General features: G+C 32.7%; 1 protein-coding gene across 1 annotated transcript; it reads right to left on the bottom strand.

The window, feature by feature from the left end:
* Positions 1–2,080: 2,080 nt before the first annotated feature.
* Positions 2,081–5,010, bottom strand: LOC101262492 (heavy metal-associated isoprenylated plant protein 21-like). Its single transcript, XM_004234586.4, has 3 exons — positions 4,791–5,010; positions 4,209–4,284; positions 2,081–2,810 (listed from the first exon to the last, which is right to left on the bottom strand). Exons 1-3 carry the CDS (start codon positions 4,863–4,865, stop codon positions 2,518–2,520), a joined length of 444 nt encoding a protein of 147 aa, XP_004234634.1. The 5' UTR covers positions 4,866–5,010; the 3' UTR covers positions 2,081–2,517.
* Between the last annotated feature and the right edge of the window lie 16,069 nt (positions 5,011–21,079).

Here is a 21,079-nt window from a genome sequence, read left to right as displayed (position 1 = left end):
GATAAAATTAAAATTTGAATAATTAAGATTTTAACTTGCGTCATAAACAATTTAATAACTAGTTACGAATAATCAAAATTAAAATATTTATTAACTACAAATGAATAAGGTCTTAAACCAGCTTATAAGCTTCGTCAAACACAACCAAATACATGATAAGTTGATAAAGAATATAAAGGTAATCTAAGATTGTTGATATAGTAAGTGCATCATTAGCTATATGAAAGCCATTATAAACCTAACAAGTAGTTGATAATATAATCTCCCTTTTTAATCTTAAAGCACTTAAAAGATAAGAAAAATTCGATGTATTTTGTTTGAAGAATAAGATTCTATCACCACCATTGAAAAGTCCTACAAAGTTGTGTCTTCAATATGTCTTCAATATGAATCCATCTTCCTCTTCATTCTCCTTTTGCCTTTTCCATTTTTTATTCTATATTTTTCATGTCTTTTTTGGATGATTTGACATTCTTCCACACATGGCCTCTACTTTTGAACAAAGAAAAGAATCATTTTACACTTTTTTTTGGACCACAATCAAGCTACCAAGATGTATGTAAAATTGTGAACCACTAATTCTTAATTTGAGCTCCTTTGAATAAATCATATTATGAAGTTGAAAAAAAAAACAATAGTTGAAGTTCAAATTAGAAAAAGAGTGTTGCAAGATTTAGTTGTATTTAGATATATAGTTTGACGAAATTATATATAAATATTTTTAGAATATTGTGTATTGAACGTAAGAAAATAAATAAGATTATTATCGAATGAGTAGGTATGTGGGGATTGCATAGTTTAAAGATAGTATCCATACAATCCATTTGCTAATATATATTGTCATTTTATCGTAATTCATCAAATATTACATAAATTTTCATATAAGTTAATGAATATTAGTTATTTGGAACTAAATCTACCAACTATATTATAAAATTAAAGTAGCAAATATTACATTAATTAATTATATATTTGCATTATTTTCTTGTAAAACCAATATGATATTGTATTACTTACACAATTTTTTACGGGATTTCTTTTAGTTTTGCCACCAATTAACTAAAATCTTTAAAATTGCAAAGTCTTTTATCGCTCCGATGAATCACTTTAGAATAATTATTTATTAAAATAATAATTACGTAATTTAAATAAACTTATCTAGCCAACCTGACCAATAGAGTTGAGCTTGATTGAGCTTTGATCAAAACAGAATAAAATCAAATCAAACTCTTTTCAAATTGAATTGAACTAAATAAAATGACTTGGGTCAGTGCTAATTGGCTATGTCCACACATTATTGTCACATAGGAATATTAGGCACACTAATAGTGTACCTACAATATCATTTTCACTTAAAATTCTAAATCGACCTCTCATTTCAATATCCATATAAGCCAACCTCATGTTCTTTCTAACTATGGTCAGAGGTAGAGCTAGAGAAAAAAACAATAAATTTAACATAATTCAATAATTCTAATTAAAATTTAATAATAATGTTAAAATTTATATTAATAAGTATAATTAATGCAGTATAATTTCATAGTCATTTTTTTAAAAAAATAATTAAAACCCATAAATTTAAAATTATGACTTTGCTTCTAACTAGTACGCCTTTATATTTAAAAATTTTGCATGAATATTTTACCTTATAAAGTGCTAGAGAAAAAAGGGGGAAAAAGGGTTAAAAAATCACTTTTGTAGAAGCTTCTCTTTTATTGGAATTTCTTTGTCTTTGCTTAAACATAAAGCTCAGAAGAAAGAGAAGGACAAAATAGTTACTTTATGTAATTTTGATTCTTTAAATTTGTTATTAAGTAAGCATTTATTTGTCTATGTAAATATATATTTAAACAAACTTTAATGTCTAGATTTAAAGATAACCGGAGAAAAAAATTCGGAAAAAGTCATATATCCTTATACTCTCAAAAAAAGTTATACTTGTCTTTTGTTATATGTATTTTTTAATATATTTATCATTATCAATCAAGTTAAGATACACATTTGCCCTTAGACTGTTAAGCCTTATATTTCCAAAATAAAAATTAGTCAAAATTAACTCAAAGAAGCTTAATGACATGTATTTAGAAAAGGAAAAAATATTCATGAGCTTCATTAATTTACTCTTACACTGGTCAGTTACATGCCCACTTTAACTCAATAAGTATGATCATAAAGGTAAACATTATATATATCAAAATCTTCTTGCTATACTTATAGGGCAAAAACCCAAAAAAAAAAAAAAAACTCATCAATGAAAATATAAGTGAAAATATTTTTTTTTTCTGTTGTTCTTTCTTAAAAGCAGCCGTCCTTCTCGAGATTCACGCGATGAAGGTGATTGTTAACCTTTGACGATCTCAATGTGTAATAGAAGAACAGCTCAACAGTTTTTGCTTAGACTCTATATTTGTATTAGAAAATTTATTATGATCACAAACTCAGTAACTAACACGGCCTATGTATAAGTATAATGACATAACATCAGAACTCATAAACTTCAAATCTCGATGATCGTGATCACATGATGGAACAAGCACTTGGATTGTCATCACTAAAAAGGTAAGCAAATTTTTCTTCAGTAGCATTTGGGGCAAGAAGTGCTTGTGGCACATTTTTAACCATACCAGCAGGTGCCCTTTTATCATAGGCTTGTGGTGCATGTGGATAATATACCACATTATAAGGTACATATGGCCAAAATTCTGCTCTTTTTCCAGTACTCTTTATTTTCTTCAATACTCTATTTGGATCCACATAGCCATTTATTATCACTTTACTTTGCTTTCTAATAACTTCCACTGATTTTACACCTGAAATTATTTCAATATCATTATTAGTGTTTAAGTTCTAAGCACCAACAAAAATAATAATACAAATATATACTTATATAGTATAAATACGGTCTAAGAAAGATGTTATATATGTAAACTTGTTCATTCTATATGTTGACGTTATAAAATATTGACATAATCAGATCATTTGAAAGGTAATTATTATAGTAATTCTACACAATAACATTGATTGGTAACTTCTATTAAATGGTAAGTAACATACTAAATTGTATCGATAATAGAAGAAACTTATTATATTATCATCGTATATTACTTAAATTTGCATAATTAAAGAAAAAAAATCATGATAAACAATGAAACCAGGTAGAAATCTCTATAGTACAAATATATAAGATAAAATATGTATCACATATATAGGCAGAACTTAGTATAAGTTCAACAAAATTCAATAACTTTTTTTCAAATATTGTATAGCTTTTAAAAAAATTGTTAGATATGTCAATATCATATAAAGTTCATAAACAATAAACAACAAATCCTAAATTTATAAACTTAAACCCTAAATTCGCCTCTAAAACGTGTAAATTGAAACTCACAAAATTAGTCTATTTTTGAATAAAATTGTGAAATTAAGTGTGAGATTTCTCTTCCTAAAAGGTGGAGTAGATACCTTTACATGTGCTTGGTATTTTATTTTTATTATATTACAAGAAAATGGAGATGCCAAAACACAGAATAAGTAACAGTTCATTAAATTAAAGATGATATATACAGTTTGACTATTTCACATGAAAAAATGACATTTCCACAAGTACAATGTTTAATTATTTAACCTTTTAAAAGAATTTTCGCATCCTTCTTTTTCTTTGTTGATCATATAAACGTGTACTATTTGATACAACCCTAAATTGATAACTTTTAAAAATTTTCAAATAAAATTTTATTTGCTCTTAAATTATGATATGTTTTAATTAATCATCTGAACATATGATAAAATATTTATATTAGATACTTTCACTTCAAATTTTGAAAAAACATTTGACATACTCTTTAGTATATCTAATTATTTATATGAGTATTAACTAAAAAATACATGTCATCTCCTTTTAGTTGTACACGACAACATCAATTGTAATTCACCAAAGGTTAAACGTAATGCATATAATTAAGTTATAATCTACATATGTCATGACCACTTAAGAACATATAATAAGCTAAATTTGAGTCGAAAGTGTGTAGAATATTTTTTCACGTGTTAAGATGCTTAATTAAATCAATCATCCTTTTAAATATTTAAATAAAATTTATTGATAAGATTAAAAGGTTATCGATGGATTCCACAAAATAAAACTTGTGATAACTTCAAAAAGAAAGGTTTTTTTATTTGAAGTAGAAGAAAAATAGTAGTTGTAGAACCTTTCATATGCTTGACAGAATTCTTGATTCTTCTTTCACATCCATCACAGTCCATTTTCACTTTTATTTCAACTGTCTGCATGCCAAGGTTAAAAAATCATAAGAATGTGTTTTAGTGGTCAAATAAAACTTGTGATAACATTAAAAAAATATATGAGAACAAACAATGTTATTATAGAGGGCTTACGAGTTAAACGGGGTGGGTGGTGGGTTGGGATAAAGCATAGAGCAAAAAGAGAAAATTAAGAGCCTAGCATTGAAGGTGCGAGTTAGTGGTGAATGACGTAAGTTGAGCATAATCAGGTGTTAAGTTCAATTTCTAATCCAAACAAAAAATGTTAAGTAGCTTCTTCCTATCTGATATAACTTTGATGAACGAATTTACATTACTAATGTGACATATATTTCGTGAAATTATTTGAGATTATCAAAAGCTAGTTCAAACATCGTGATGATCAAAAATAAAGAAGAGAAAATTAAGAGCCTAAGACTTAAGAGTCTTCTTGATCATATCCACCCTTTAATTAATTTGGAAGATTATAAATTAGATGAGTATTAAAGTGAATATAATTAAGAAAATACCTGCATTGATTTCTTCTTGTTGTTTGTGCTAGTTGTGATTGTACAAAAACTTGCTATATATTCCAAAACACCCATGATTTTGGCTCCTTGTTTTAATCAAAGCAGGAAGAAGAAAAAAAGATATAAATAGAAGAGGAAGAAGGGAATTTTAGAAGTTGGGTGTGTAGAATATATGACCTAATGATTGCTAGGCATGGTGTGTGTGTATATATATATATATATAATTGAGATTAAAAAAAAGTATATATATAGATACTAGCAAGAATAAGTAGTTATTAGTATGATGGTTCGACATTTCTTTATTTCTAATTGAGATAATGCATAAGTACCTTTCAATTTAGGTTCAAAATTCTTTTTAGAGACACACTTATACTATATTAAGGTCTTATTACCTTCTTAATTTATTTTATTAATAATTTTCTATCTATTTTCAGCTTACGTAACACTATCTTGTGGATCCAACACTAATTGATTTTTTTTAAGCTAGTGCCACGTAGGTCGAAAAGGGGTAGAAAATTACTTATAAAATAAATTCAGGAGGAGTAATAGAACCTTAGTATAGTACAAGTGTATCTCTGGAATTTTGGGCATAGGTTAAAGGGATACTTGTGCATTTTCCCTTTTTAATTAGAAGTCTTGAGTTTGACTTTCGGGAGAGGAAAATAAAATTCTATTCATACCAAATATCATAGAAATAGATTATGCCTATATATGTCATACAAGAGTTTAGATTTAGAAGAATTCCAATGTAAATATCAAATATTTGGTAGAGAATAAGATTTTTTTTTTTGTAATTTTAATGTTTTGTAGAATATATTACTTGTTTTATTTTTTAGAGTTTGAGTTTTATGTATTAATAGTATAAGAAAATATGTAAATAATTGGATCGCTTTTAAAATATTTGATCTAATTTGTACAATAAACGTTAGTTACGTTAATAATGTGATCTATATGGTATAACAAGTTTAAATTATATTCATCGTCTACATTGTCCATGTAACCAATTTAAATTATATTTCTCAAATTACTAATCTCATTTATTACATTAATTTAAAACATATTTTGACAATGTAAAAATTTTTGTATTATATTATTAATGTGTGTGTGTATATATATATATATATATATATATATATATATAAAATTTAAGCTCTTGAATTTGGCAAACTTAGTTTTGTTTGATTATAAATTTGGAAGCTAAACTTGGAAAGATAAGTTTTTGAAATATAAAGTTGTATTCAAAGTTAGACATGCATTATATATAGTTTGAAAAAAAATATAATTTTTATGAATGAACGTCCCAAATACTGATTGAAGTCAATTTTTAAACAATGATATTCATAGCCAAAAAAATTAAATATTTACAGATGATTTAAATACGTGAATAACATTGTGTAAGAAAATAGTATCATTATTTTTTTATATATAAAAGTTTGATTAAAGAACTTAAATTCCATAAAGTTGTCTATTATTCCCTGAATTATGACGCTTATATAAATACCTTATTATTATTTATTTATACATCCATAGTTCATTGGCAAATTATTGTAAAGTGCTTTTGTGTTTGCTTTTGAAACTTTTTTGGTTCAATTAGTGTGGCTTTCCTCATTAGCTTTATTTATCAATTATATTCAGATATTTTTTTTATCTATATATATTCCCTCTATCGACAATTAATTGTCATAATTTTTATTTTTAATGTTAAATAATAAAAATTTTAATTAACATTTTTAGATATATTTTTCATCATATGGATATGCAAAAAAAAAATCAATTTATGGTATTTTTTATATAGTTTTGGAAAGTCTAAATTATTTTTTGTTTAAAATATTGGATAAATTTAATCTCAAAATTGACTTTCGAAAGCGCAATATAACAAACAAAAGTGGACAAAGAAAGTATATATATTGCATCATGAGTATCAGATTCAAGATTTTCATTAAGATACTTTAAACAATAAAAAATTAGTGCTTGAAATTTGTACTTGAAAACTTTTAATAAATTTAAAAATTGCCACAATTACTAAGTGGACCTCTAATCTTATAATTTTCATGGGTTCAAAAACTATTTATCTATATACACACAACATAATTTTTCTTGAAGAGGTTTAGATGAATCCCTCTCGTTATCCTCTAGCTAGAGATCCACCTTTGAAAATCATCATTATATAAAAATCATATTATTTTGTAAAATCGATCTTTTTTCTTTATATATTACTATATTTTTTTATTACAATAACCTGTAGCTAGAGATGCGCCTTTGAAAATTATCATTATTTAATAATCATATTTTTTGTAAATCAATTTTTTTCTTATATATTATATTTTTGTAATAATATTTATTAAATATCAGAATAAGATAAAAATATTAAAACAAACGATGTGATTATAAAGATACAAATGGACATTGGTCATATGTATTGGCACCTTGTGTAGGTTGACCATATCTTAGATTCTAAGTGTGTGAAAGATCGACGTAGAAATTGATTATTTTTTTAAGAAAAAGTTTGATTATGACTAAATACAGTTCCAGCACCACTTATTATAAGAAAAAAATTGCAAAAGAATATTAATCTTTTTTTTTTTGTGGTTCTAGACCACTTTTATTAAGAGAAAATGTAAAAAAGATTAATACTAATCTTTTTGGTGTATCATGGACCACTTTTAAGAAAATATGTACTCCATCCGTTTGAATATTTATGTATCATAATTTATTTTCGTATGTTAAAAAGAATTAAAAATCTCAATTTTTTAATTTTGGTTTCGTCTCGGTCTATTTTGACATGTTTTCCCTAGGAAGCAAATTATGGCACAATGGTTAGTTGATGCCTTATTTTCCACAAGTTGAAAAAATTATACAATTCCAATACATCCCATCTTGGCTGGCTAGGTAAAGGTAAAGAGTATATTCTAATACTTCACAATTAAGGGATGTCAACATGATGCATGGGCAAGGAGGGTTGAAGCTTACCGGGATCGTTAGGAAGATTCAATTATAAAGTCAGAATTTTCATCGAAGAGATAAGAAAGGATATAAAGTATTTAATATTATTGAAAATTTTATGAAAAATATTTGTATCACGAACACGAAAAGAGATTCTTCAAAGAACCTAATAACTATAGCATTGAAATTCAGTTTGAATTAATAAGTTTTAGAATTATTACAATCATTCCCTGCAGCTTTGAGAATATTACTTGATTTTTCACCTTATTCAATGGTCTAAATTAAATGTCCCTGGAAAAGATAAAAAGGTACAAATTAATAGAAAGTCAAAAAAATACTAATTTTTATATCAAACACCATCATGTGCTCTCGAGACATTTTGATGGTTGGCTCCCATTTCTTGGCATCAATTATTTTGTTACGCTATATGTGGATATAGTCTATACTTTTTTGACTATGTATGAATTATAAAGTTCAATTTGTACCCTTTAATTGGGTGGGGCCATTCTTTCGGAGACATTTTAATAGTGCATATTTGAATGATTAAGATTTTCTAAATATGAAATAATTCAATATTATTTGTTTTTAGCATTAGAATGTGCTTAATTTTTTTTATATATTTGCGAATATATTATATAGTAAACATATACCATTCAAATATTTGACCAAAAAAATGAAACATCTATGTTTTCTAGTGATAGTAGAAATGGTTTATAATGGAGGTTGTGGCAATGATTGATGTTGGTATATAGCAATGGTGCTAGTGATATTTATAAAGGTGGAGGTAGTTGGTGTTGTAGTGACTAACGTGATGGTCGTGGTTGGTATATGGCAGTGGTGATTGGGATGGTGAAGTTGGTTGATGTTAGTAGTTGGCGATGTTGATGGTGGTGGATGAAATATGTCATGTGGTGATTGATGATGTGTTGGTGATAGTTATTGGCGGTGCTAATTGTAATGCTGGATGTGGTTGATATATGAATTAACCTCAGTGGTGGTTCTATTGAATATTAATGATCGTGGAAGTGACGATGACAGTGATGACAATGTGTGCTATAATAATGAAAGGTGCAGGTAGATGTAATGGGACTGACAATAGTAGTTGATATCGATGATGATTGTTGGTAGTGATGGAAAAGAATGTATAAGCTGAAAATTAGGAGACAAAAAATACTTAAGACTATTCGATAGGCTTGCATTTTCATTTTCAGAGTTCCAACAATTGAACTCTTTTAAATAGAGTTTTACTAACCAAAAAAATAAGATAGCACTAAATCAAGCTAACAACATGAATATTATCAGACCTTGTGATTGTTAAATACACCTGTCCAGAATCCTTTTAGCATATTTTTTTGTGTGATAAAAATCTTGTAAACAATGTATCACCAATTTAATTATTTATTGAGATAAGTAAAGATATATTGATTTCTTCCAACATCCCTAGTAATTTGTGGAGGGAGAAAAAAACAAACAAACAAAAATGTGTGGATGCAATTTTATATTTTTTGAAGTGCAGAAATCAATTCTATACAATTGATAAATAAATCAGGAAAGTAATAAATTTGTACTGTCACCTTATTTTTTAACAGATGATATTAAATAGGTTTTTTTTTTTTTATAGTCTTCTTTATATTTCCTTTTATTTTCAATTTTATATGTGTTATTAGTTTACATTAAAAAGTGTCGAAATCAAAAATTTGCCCGTTATGTATATTAATTTTTGTTATAAAATATAAGCTCAGAACAATATAAGTACAAAGAGAAGAAGACAAGATATAGAGATGAAGAAGAGAACTTTTCTTCTTATTCAAGTATATCATACATTGAGAATGATACCTCTATTTATAAGTAGAGAAATCACCTCAAAAGTCACTTTGATGAATGTCAAATTAATAGATACATCATTATCCCCATAAAGATTCATGTCAGCTAGGAAACATACATATCGAAGATAAAGATAAATCTTGGGAATACATATTCATCCATGATGAGGATAGGTTCATAAATAAATGGATCATCCACTTAGTTCAATGGATTTATAACACTCCTCCTTGGATGTCCATAGATTATATGCCTCGTTAAAACCTTGCTAGGAAAAACTCGTGGGAAAAAATTCTTGTGAAGGAAAAAGAGTACATATATCTTTTGGTACGCACTATTTATTACCTCATTAAAAACCTTGCTAGGAAAACCCAGTGGAAAAAAACCTTGATCAAAGAAAAAAGAGTGCAATGCTTATTATACCCCCTGATTAAAACATCACTTAATTTCTTGTGATGATATCTCCAATCTTCATACATTGTGGTTGGTATATTCTTTTTCAAAGAAAAATCACACATTTCTTGAATATGGTGTGTCATTTATCTCAACCAGACGCACTCTCGACTTGCTTAATGGAAGGTTTTTATTTCTGCATAGCAAAATTTGCTTCATTGATCGCCAGAATATTATTGTACCTCCACATGCAAACACATAGCGTGCTTGATATAGAGCTTTATGCGGATCAGATAAATATTCTGCATCTGTGTAACCAATCAATTTTATCTTGTATTCCTCAAAATAGAATAAAATCATAACTATGGTCCTTCGAGGATATTCAATCATGTGCTCAACACCATTCCAATGTCCTTTATCGGGGAGAACTGAATCTTGGCAGTAAATTTACTGCAAAACAAATATTTGGTCAAATATTGTTAGTAAGATGCAGTAGTGCCCTGATTGCACCAAGATATGAAATTTCATCACCAAGAAGCTCTTCATCCTTCTTTTGAGATCAAAGTGAATCATCATTTATGTCATGCAATCTCATAATAATTGGGGTACTCAATGAATGTGATTTATCCATATAAAAACGCATCAAAATAAATCTGTGTATGTGCACTGATAGACAAATATTTCATTTGTCAAATGATCAATATGTAGGTCAGACAAAATTCTGTCTTATCAAGACCTTTTCATAAAATACAAGGACAATTATAGTTATTCTTTTGTATCATTTTCTTCCTTGACTATTTGAATCCATATAAGGATTCTTGAAGCTTTATTGAAAAAGTTTCTTTCAAACTCTTATATGCTTCAGACACGTTGGTTACTTTAAGGAATTTTATATAACCTTCAATATTTTCTAACTAGACATGATAATTATTCATTATATGCATTCAAGTTTTCATATATTGCCAGAGCAAACCAAATCTTATTGCATCCACCATAGGAGAAAACATCTCCAATAATGTCAGGATTTCTGCGACAAATCTTTATGCCCTAAGGCACAAACCGTACTTGATATCTTACGGTTATACTCTCGCATAATAATTTATTTGTACCCCACTGACATTATACCTTGATTTATGGACAATCAGTCCAAAACGATAATTTATTAAAGTGAAACAATATACTTGAATTATGCATTTTACTTGGCCAACCATTTATCTGTCCACGCTCTATGACAGATTTGAATTCAAGATCCTCGTCACAATTTATATCATTGAACACTATCTCATATCAAAGATACCGTCGACAATTATTTGATATCGTTTCCAACAAGACATAACTTATCGAGATCTCTTTATTTTTCTTCATTTTTCAGGTATCTAAACCTTTTCCAAGGTTTTATGAAGTGTTATGTAAATGTGCTCTTTTATAGCACTTGCCTCATTATCATGACCATATTGATCATTTTCTCCTTTCTTCTTCAAGGAATTTTATATTTGGAACCGATTGGTCTATAACGCTTCCGGCGTATCATAGACTCTGTCCTTTAAGGATTTCAAGTTGGAGCATTTGTAGCTGAATTATATCATAGGTCAGTACATTCATCTGACAATTGATTTGCAACATTATACAAATGAATTATCCCTTGAACATTAAGTTCACATATTTATTTAACGAGGATTTAGATAATTCATAATTAACCTCACACATAATTTTCAACTGTCAAAATCATCTCTCCCCCTTATGTTAGAAAATCCAACATCCATCCCAACCTTAATTGGGAATTCATCTTTGTGCGTGGTGGAACAATTAAAATCATAACCACACATTCAACATTTTAGATGAAAATTATTTGATCATTGACCCTGAACCAATTTTAATGGAAAAACTTTGTTGGCTTGTTGCATATATGTGTTGCTACATGTTAAATTATCTCATACGAAATCTTATTTGGGAGTTTTGTTCTCATAACTATGATTTAGCTATAATTGGAGGAATACAATTTCTGTTACATCAACCAGCATTATCAATATAATTTCATAATTTGGAATTGTTCTCTTAATTCACCAATTTGAGCAAACAACCTTATAAACACCAATTTGTAAGTTGACACAAAAGCACATGTGATCATCGCATTGATGCATCCATCATATAGTTGCAAATGATCCATATGGTAGGTCAATGAGCACATATTCACCTTTTTATATATTCCAAAAGCTTCAAGAGATTACAATCCCAACCTTGGCTGGTACAATGAAAACAAAAAACACAAGAGAATTCTTGAAGAATATTTTATTTCTTCATCATATAAGCCACATAAATTCTCAATTATATTTGCATCACATCCAAACCATGAGGGTCAACTGGTCATGTCAACTGATATTTATTTCAGTTACGTATAATTTACTTTTGCATGTGATTTCATCAGCATGTTCATGTTTGTCTGCAACAAATAAGGGGAAAAGTGGGTAATCTTTTACATAAATATTTATAACCCTCTTCGATTGTAGTGATTTATAGTCTTAATATTTATTTTCAATTAATCCAAAACTTAAAAAGTTTTTTTGAGACTTATTACAACCCCATTATTATTCCTCTGATAATAACACAACTTGTTAGAGCTTGATATTAATTTTGTGTACTATCACATATTGTATGACACCATCCCTATGATGAGCAACTCCTTCAAGGATAAATTATATCATTATTGTCATGGTCAAAACATTACGAGCAAGACATGTTTCTTAGCTTTACTTTTGTTGTACCATAGGTACACAAACAATGACAAATTTGTATTGTCACACAATATATTTGATCATGGTCACAACCTTTATAGGCAAGAATTACTTTTTTTCTTTTACCCTTTCGTTAGTTCATAACAAACATACTATAATATTCATGACGTATAAACGCACACGATCATTGACCGTTCATGTCAAATAAAATTTATTTATTTCTCTCAAAACCTCCCATAAAGATGAGATGTGACATATATCATTTTTTTCTCAAACCTTCCATAGAGGTGAGTTGTAGCATATATCCAACGCATAATGATTTTATCACATCTTGACTCATTCTCTTATAGAATGGTCGAACATTCACGATACTCATCACAAGTCACATTCTAATCAAGGAATTGACTAATCATTTATATGTAGTTCAAAAATTTGCATTATAAGTACATTGTCATAGTTTTAAAATTCATCATATTTTCATGACACACCTCAATATCACTTTGAAATATCAAGTGTACCATCACTTTATCTTCTTGTCTCATGATAGAGGATTTATAAATTTGTCAAATTATTAGGTTGACAACATTCAAAAGTGTAATGACCTTTCATACCATTTTGATAATAAAAATTGCCTTCACATTTTGAAGGACTATTTGAAGAATCATAGTGTTCTTCCTTTTATAATTACCACAATGATGACTATTATAATTCGGTCCCTTCACGCCCTTATTCATAATGTTAATTATTTGTCATCTTTTAGAGTAATTACTCACTACTACCACATTCATATGATTGAATGGAGCAAGTCAACAACGGATTTCAAAGTTATCATATGTTGCTACCACATTCTTTCAAGGAATGAAGCAAATTCAATATGATGAGTTTCAAAACTTTTCACAAGAAATATATTATTTTGCCTCACTCATCATTTTATCTTCAATATGTTGCATTGAGACTCAAACTCAATGTCTTATCCATATAAGGCACATTAGGCCATAATTCTATGGGACTTGAACCCAATACCTTATCATTATGGTGCATTAAAACTCGAATTGATGTCTTATCCTCTTGGTGCGATCGAACATGAATCTACTGTCTTACCCTCAAATATTTTTCATTATGTCATCCGGACTTTAACCAGATTTCTTACCCTTTTGATGCGATGAGACTTGAATCTATCGTCTTACCCTCTAGTAATTATAAAAAGTAATAAGTTCCTCATAATTAACACTAAGAAAATCAACATGAAAATTTACTTCTTTATCCTTCAATTCTTTTTTGAAACGAAGAACTGTTAGTATAATCATCAACCAATGTATAAAATTGTTAAAGTAAAACAAATCAATATGTTCTATCTTTTTATATAACACATGTATACTAAAATAAATTATTAGTATGATAGGAACTTTTGAAAATATAAATGTGTAACAAGAAAAAATAAATATAACATGTTCTTACTCACAAGTGTTTCAACTACAATACTTTTGGGAAGTGCTACAACTTTTAGAACATATTCGTGCTAATAACGTGTTACAAAATATAAGCTTAGAGCAATATAAGTACAAAGAGAAGAAGACAAGATATAGAGATGAAGAAGAAAACTTTTCTTTTTATTCAAGTGTGTCATATTTTGAGAATGATACCTCTATTTATAAGTAGAGAAATCACCTCAAAAGTCACTTTGATAAATGTAAAATTAATAAATACATTATTATCCCATAAAGGTTCATGTCAACTTGGGAACATACATATCCAAGATGAGCGGCGGGATGATGATGAGTATATAAATCAATAAAGACCAAAAAAGAAGAAATGGCAAGATAAATTAGATATCTATGGAAAAAATAACGATGTAGAGGGCGACTGAAAAGAAGGCTCGACCTACAGGGAGAGTGGTGGGCAGGGATTCTCTACAATGACACTGTTGTAGACCAATGGAAAGGGATGTAGCGCAGTTTGGTAGTGCCTTTGTTTTGGGTAAAAAATGTCACGGGTTCAAATCCTGTCATCCCTACCTATTCTTCTCCTCTGGGCAGTAACGAGGGATCCATTGAGGTCGATTCAAATTGGACATACAGATTTTCATTTTATGAGACTATATGCATGCAAGATTTATGGCATTCAATCTCATATTGCAAGAAATCCAAGAATTTCTGGGGGCACTAGCGGTCCTATCCGACCCAACCCCGGAACTTAGAACGGCCGGCCTGTTTGGACGGTAGAACGGGGAGAGGGGGAGTCGTGCCCATTCTCTATCCGGGCACGAGCAGGAACATCCAAAATAATGGAAAGGCGAATACATGTACATGATGTAACGACATATTCCAAAATACATGATCCGATTTGATAGGCTGCCCGCAGAAAGGAAAGAGTTTACCGACCGCATAACAATTCATTCTTGTGTGTAGCGCCGTGGGCCCATGTCTCCCGAACGATCATAGTACGGCCGCTCATCTAATATAAAATCAATGAGTAGATCTCACCCCCCCTTCCCCATACCATAGCCGGAAGGGATAGCGTATCCGAACCCACGTATAAATTAGTGTATACATATGCACTTACAGTTACAGATACAGAAGGCGCAATCGGAGCACTAAGATCATGGGGTGAAGGCACACTGTCATTACACGATGGGTAAGGTGCGGAGCTACACTTTAAAGACAGATTCACTAGATTCCGACCTTCCCGCTGCTCTGTATAGTCCTATTGGAGGGCAATACAATACTCTAACGATTCCTTCCTTGGTTGATGATGAATTACCTTACTCCCTTTCCAACTTGCGTACATGATTTATATGTGGATTTGATACTATAGTAAAATCCTCTTCATAAGTCCTTTCTTACAGGCTATTCAAGGTCTATTGGCTTTCTTGCTTATGCGGTACTTCGAAGGCTAAGCCTCGTTTATGCACCGAGAAAGATCGTCAGTAGGAAAGCTCTGTTATGCACCAACGACGGGAAAGCTAAGCTAGCTAACGAAAGGGTTGGGATTCGCCTCGCCCTAGTACACCAACCAGGAAGAAAGATTTAGTGCTTTTCCCCTTTCCGCCAAACCAGAACGAGAGCCAATCGGGTCGACTCGTGCCCGCGTGCTGCAAGATCGAGTTTTACTTGCTCAACGAACTCGATTTCCTTTATGTCTTTCTCTACCGGGCCCCATTCGGGGTTTTTGTCCAGTACCTCTCGCTTCTCGGAAAAGAAATCCATAAAGTCCTCGGTAGGATTGGCAGCATCCCTCCTCAAGGCACGATTCCGAGAAAGAATCTCTTGAAATAGAAAAAAACATTCATGTTTTCTCTCCTTGATTTGCAGGTCTCTGTTCTCGAAACAGAGTAACCTGCAATACTCTTTCTGAGAGCCAGATTCTTAAGCGCTAACGTAACTCCCCGGGTATAGAAGAGAGGTTTGTGGAGCCGGTTTTCAAATAAGTAAATCGGATCATTCAATGTTTATAAGGAGGTCGACATCAGGTATTGTCCTTCTTCTGCGTGGATGACATTGCTTTCTCTAGTAATGACTTAGCTTCGATAAATGAGCTTAAGAGAAGATTAAGAACCCAGTTTGATATGAAAGATTTAGGAGACTCAAAGTCTCTTCTGGAGATTAAAGTGATGAGGTCGCAAAGAGTTTTGGAACCCAGTGCAAGTATTCATTGGATTTATTGTCAAAAGCTGGTCTTTCTGCATGCAAACCGGAATAAGATATAAAATTAGCCTCAGATGCAGGAGAGCTATTGGATGACCCATCTACTTGCAAGGAGACTTGTTGGGACTCTTTTCTACCTGACTAATTATCGCCCAGACATTGCTTACACTTACAACATATGAGGGAGTGATCAGCCGATTTTTATATGGACAAGCCGAGATCATCTCACTTAGAAGCTGCTTTTCGGATTCTGCGATACATCAAAACCTCACCGGGAAGAGGTTGATTCTTGTCTACGTCATCCTCTCTTCAGCTGTCTTGTTACTATTATACTGATTTCATTAAGGCAGTAGATTATTCTGATTGGATTTCGAACATCGTCCCCATGCCCAAGAGGATGGACGTGTTCGCGTATGCATCTATTTTTCTCAATAAAGCATGTTCCCAAAGATGATTTTCCGCTGCCGAACATTGATTTGTCTTGTGGCTACCGTGGTAGCAAGAGAGGCCAGGCGGTGACAATTGAGAGGTTGTCACTGAGCATTCCTAGTCACACGGGAAAAGAGGTCAAATGGCAAGGCAAGGCCATACGCCCGTTTGGCTCCTCGCGGAGTATAGCTCACATCCAAACATCTGATTGGGGAACGGGGCAACGCCCATGAAGCTCCGGCGAAAAGGGAAGGCCTGCCAGGCCGTATGCCCATGAGTGCAGGATTCTTCGAAAAAGTGCGGGCTGACTCGGAGACCTGGGACCCTGGCTTAGTAATGAATGAAGGGAAGCTCTTCGAGCTTTCTCCGCCAGCGGCTTATGTAGTGGTTGGCCTTATAAAGCTCGCTAAGCCTCGCTTCCCTCTCCCCTTCACTTATTAAGTGGAAAATAGTCGTCGGCATTCTATAAGCGACTTGACCGTGAAGAAGGGCAATGCCGCTTGTAAAGCTCTTTCGTCGAGTGCGCGATCATGACAGGACTCGAGGAAGAAGCCTCGGCTAACTCCGTGCCAGCAGCCGCGGTAAGACGGGGGGGGCAAGTGTTCTTCGGAATGACTGGGCGTAAAGGGCACGTAGGCGCGGGCGCCGAAAAGGAACCAGCCCTGCCTCTTCAAGAAAGCTTTGCTTGGTAGGCGCTGCCCACTCACTCGGACAATGCTCTGAACACGAAAGTGTGCAGTTCCGCCTCCTTCTCCCATGCTGAGTCACAGGCAGCGCCTCGAAAAGCACGGGCGAGCCACATGCAGGGAAACTTGCACGTGTGGTTCTGGCCGGGGACCCCGGCAGGCAAAAATGCTTCGATATCATTGAAAAAGCAGTTTCCATGTGCGTCAAGCACATCTATGATTTTAAATAACTAGTAAAGGAGTTGGCCTGGTCAATAAGAGTGAGTCATACTTTGGACTGCTTTTTTCAAAAGAAACTATCTGAAAGCCCCTATGGTTTGCTGCTTCCAAACCTGGTTGTCAGGACTTGGAGTGAAATCCGTTCTATTTTCAGGCAACCCCACCAATACTTAAGGGCTAAAAATGGCGGATTGGAAATGGAGCTAGCACTGATTTCTGGTTCCACCCCTGGCTCTCTGATATTCTTCTCATTGAAAGTACCCCCCTCTTATTGACCGGGTAAACTTCATACGAAAAGCTTTTGAAAGCTCTTGAAAATGTCTTGTAGTAGGAGGACCCAAAGCCCCTTCCTGAATAGGTAGGCACATAGTATCAAAAAATATCCAATGAAGCTTTCTTTTGTCTTCATCACCGCCTCCCCAAAAGTTAGCTAACATTTTTTCCAACTGGTCAAGAACTCCCTTTGAAACTGGAATCCCTGCAAGAAGGTGTATAGGCATCGAGAAAAGAACATGTTTGCAAAATCCACTGGATAACAATGCTTTCATCTCCTACCACTTTATTTTATACTCTATCCAGAAGATGAGAATTTTTTTTTAGATTTAAATAGAGGTAGTCCTAGATCAAAATATTAGGAATCAAAGCAAGGAAAGTAGCATTGATGGAACGGGGGATCGCACCTTCAGCGAAGAAATAAGGTGACCGGCTGGAAGTTTTTGAAATCCCAACAATATTTTCTATATAAAAAGAATCCGGAAAGCCTGTCGAGGCGCTGCAAGCGAGCAAAGAAGCACTTTTTGTAACCAAAACAAAAACCCCATGGATCCGCAAAGGAAAGGCTTGTTCTGGACCACGCCGCTAGTGCTAATGGCAGCGGGACTCCCGCGAGTAATAAGAAGCTTAAAAAATGAAGCCCATTTTTTTGAAATCCCACTATAGTAATGCCAATAAAAATCAAAAATGAGAGACCCAAATTAATGAGAAAATGACTTGTAACTGTGAAGCTATAAGGTATCATACCCTGGGGATTACAAAATAACGAAAAAGTAAAAGTGACCGAGATGCGAGGGGAAAACTTTTGTTTAACATTTCCGGAAAGACCACCTATTTGTTCGTTTACCGGGTTCAGCACGAAATCATAAATAAGCTCTACCAAGGATTGCCAAGCATTTGGTACTGAGTTTCCTCCTCCCTTTTTAGTAACAAAATAAACCAAAAGTAGGACCAAACTGAGAGTTAGTAGCATAAAAAAAGATGGATTTGTGAATGAGAACGTCACACCAAGTCCTCCCCCTCTTACTCAGAATAGCTAGCGAGAGGAATACTACTGATTATCTATGAAAGAAGGCTTTTAAGAATGAAAAAAATATTATCTTCAGGATAGAGAGCCCCCCGCTTGCCTTTTCAGATACGAGTGAGTGAGCGCTTTTTCTGCTATGAATGAATGACCTCTCCATTTATTTTCAAGCTTGCTCTTCAAACCGGCCTATCGCTCTCCTCTATGAAAAGGTTCTTCCGTGTTCCTGACCTGAAAGGACACCAGCAAGCTGCTACTGAGTGTGAACAAAGTCAAGGAGATGGAATCAACTCAATAGAATTAGGTTTTTTTATGACTGCTGAAGTGACCGAACGAAATGTTGGATTGATTCAATACCGAATCCCAGATCTCCATAGACGACTAATGGTAGGGGCTGCATTTTTATGAAAGAAAGATAGTGGCAAAAGGATGTTAATCAAAAACCGACGTCTCATGCCGACCCCGTCTGCAGTTGCTACTACACTGTTACATCCGGATAAAGTGACCCGTACTGGTGGAATAACAGTCAAGTGGCTTTCAGCTCCTTTTGCCCAGGGGACATCGTCGGAGAACAATGTCGGGGACAGGGTGAGAGCCTCCCATCCGGGTTTTCAAGACCCGGTCAAGGAATTTTCCAATTCCTTGAATGGATTTCTCTGAGCACAAAATAGAGTGTTTAGTTGAATATTCGTTGGTGTCGAAATGGAGCACCAAGAGTGGTTGGACATCTATGGTAATTAATGGTAACATTGATTATCATAGACGGTCGATATACTTTTGTAATCTCCGATCATCAACCAAATCCATACCATTATTGTAGAAAGACAATAATGGCTGTGGATTAAAGTTGATTGATTCCTAAGTTGGAACCTTAGGCGCCCCCCCTCCCCCCCCCCCCCCCCCCCGAATCCGATTTATTTGGATCAAGCCGAGAGTGTTGTGTTATTGTTATGAGTGTTGTGTTATTGTTATGTAAGACCAAGGAGGATCCTATCCTAAAGGAGAAGGAGGAGGAGGAGTAGGAGCTAGCCTTAGGGGCGGAATCGATTCTAAAATACAAAAATGAACGACTTACTAGAAGCTGTCGCGCCTTTTGTGACAAGTTTACAAGAAACTTTGAGCGGGAGACAGGGGGCGAACCGGTCCTAAGGGGAGAACCTTACTGCTTACTTGCTATATCCCCGCGTCCTTGCACGGCTCGGCTCGTTCTTCGAGCCCTGCTTCTCCCTTCCCCCTCTCCCCAAAGATAAATCTTGGGAATACATATTCATCCATGATGAGGATATGTTCATAAATAAATGGATCATCCACTTAGTTCAATGAATTTATAACAACTTTAGATTTTTGAAGCGTAACAACAACAACATTTCAATAATAATAACAACCGTAATAAAAACACAAAATAAATATGAGAGTGTTTGGTAAATATTAAAACAAAAACTTATCATAAATTTAATAAATGAATAAAATAATAAACTTTAAGAAATGACAAATAAACACCTTGAATTCATGAAAAGAAATATTGAAAATCCTATGTCGTTAGAAAGCATGAACATCAACGTTGTTCAAATATGAATCATTAAATAAAGTAATTACATCATCATTATTTTAGTCAACATCTCAAATAATGCAAAACTCTCTGAAAAATCAAATATTAGGTTATAACTCCAAAATAAAAGAACCGGTTGGAAATGCTAACTTTAAAACATTCTTACACCCTTTTGTTCATTATATTTACCCTCGCAAATCTCGAAATTAATCTTGTTTATATTGATTAAATTGAGTAACTGAACACGGATTATTTTTTCTCTACTAGTTGACCTAAGTTGCATCTTACCATTGGGTTGAGCGAGCCTCACCCTCTCAAGTCCAAACTATACTTGAAACGAGTTTTCGCCTCATATAATTCAAGTCAGAGGTCCCGAATAATTTAGTAAGGGCAAGGATAAGCTTGCTTCTTCACGAGTTCAACAGAATAAATCCTAGTCAGCGGAGGCGAAAAATTTCTCAGCACGCTCAATGATATACTGGAAAACATACAAATTTAAGCAGCCCAAGGGAAGTATAATAACAAAGATTGCCCCCTCCATTACAGCAAAGTTGTAATGTTTTATGGACAGAAATA

This window comes from Solanum lycopersicum, chromosome 3 (genome assembly GCF_036512215.1).
Source record: "Solanum lycopersicum chromosome 3, SLM_r2.1".
NCBI lineage: Eukaryota > Viridiplantae > Streptophyta > Magnoliopsida > Solanales > Solanaceae > Solanum > Solanum lycopersicum.
This window is presented reverse-complemented; position numbering and strand designations above follow the sequence as displayed.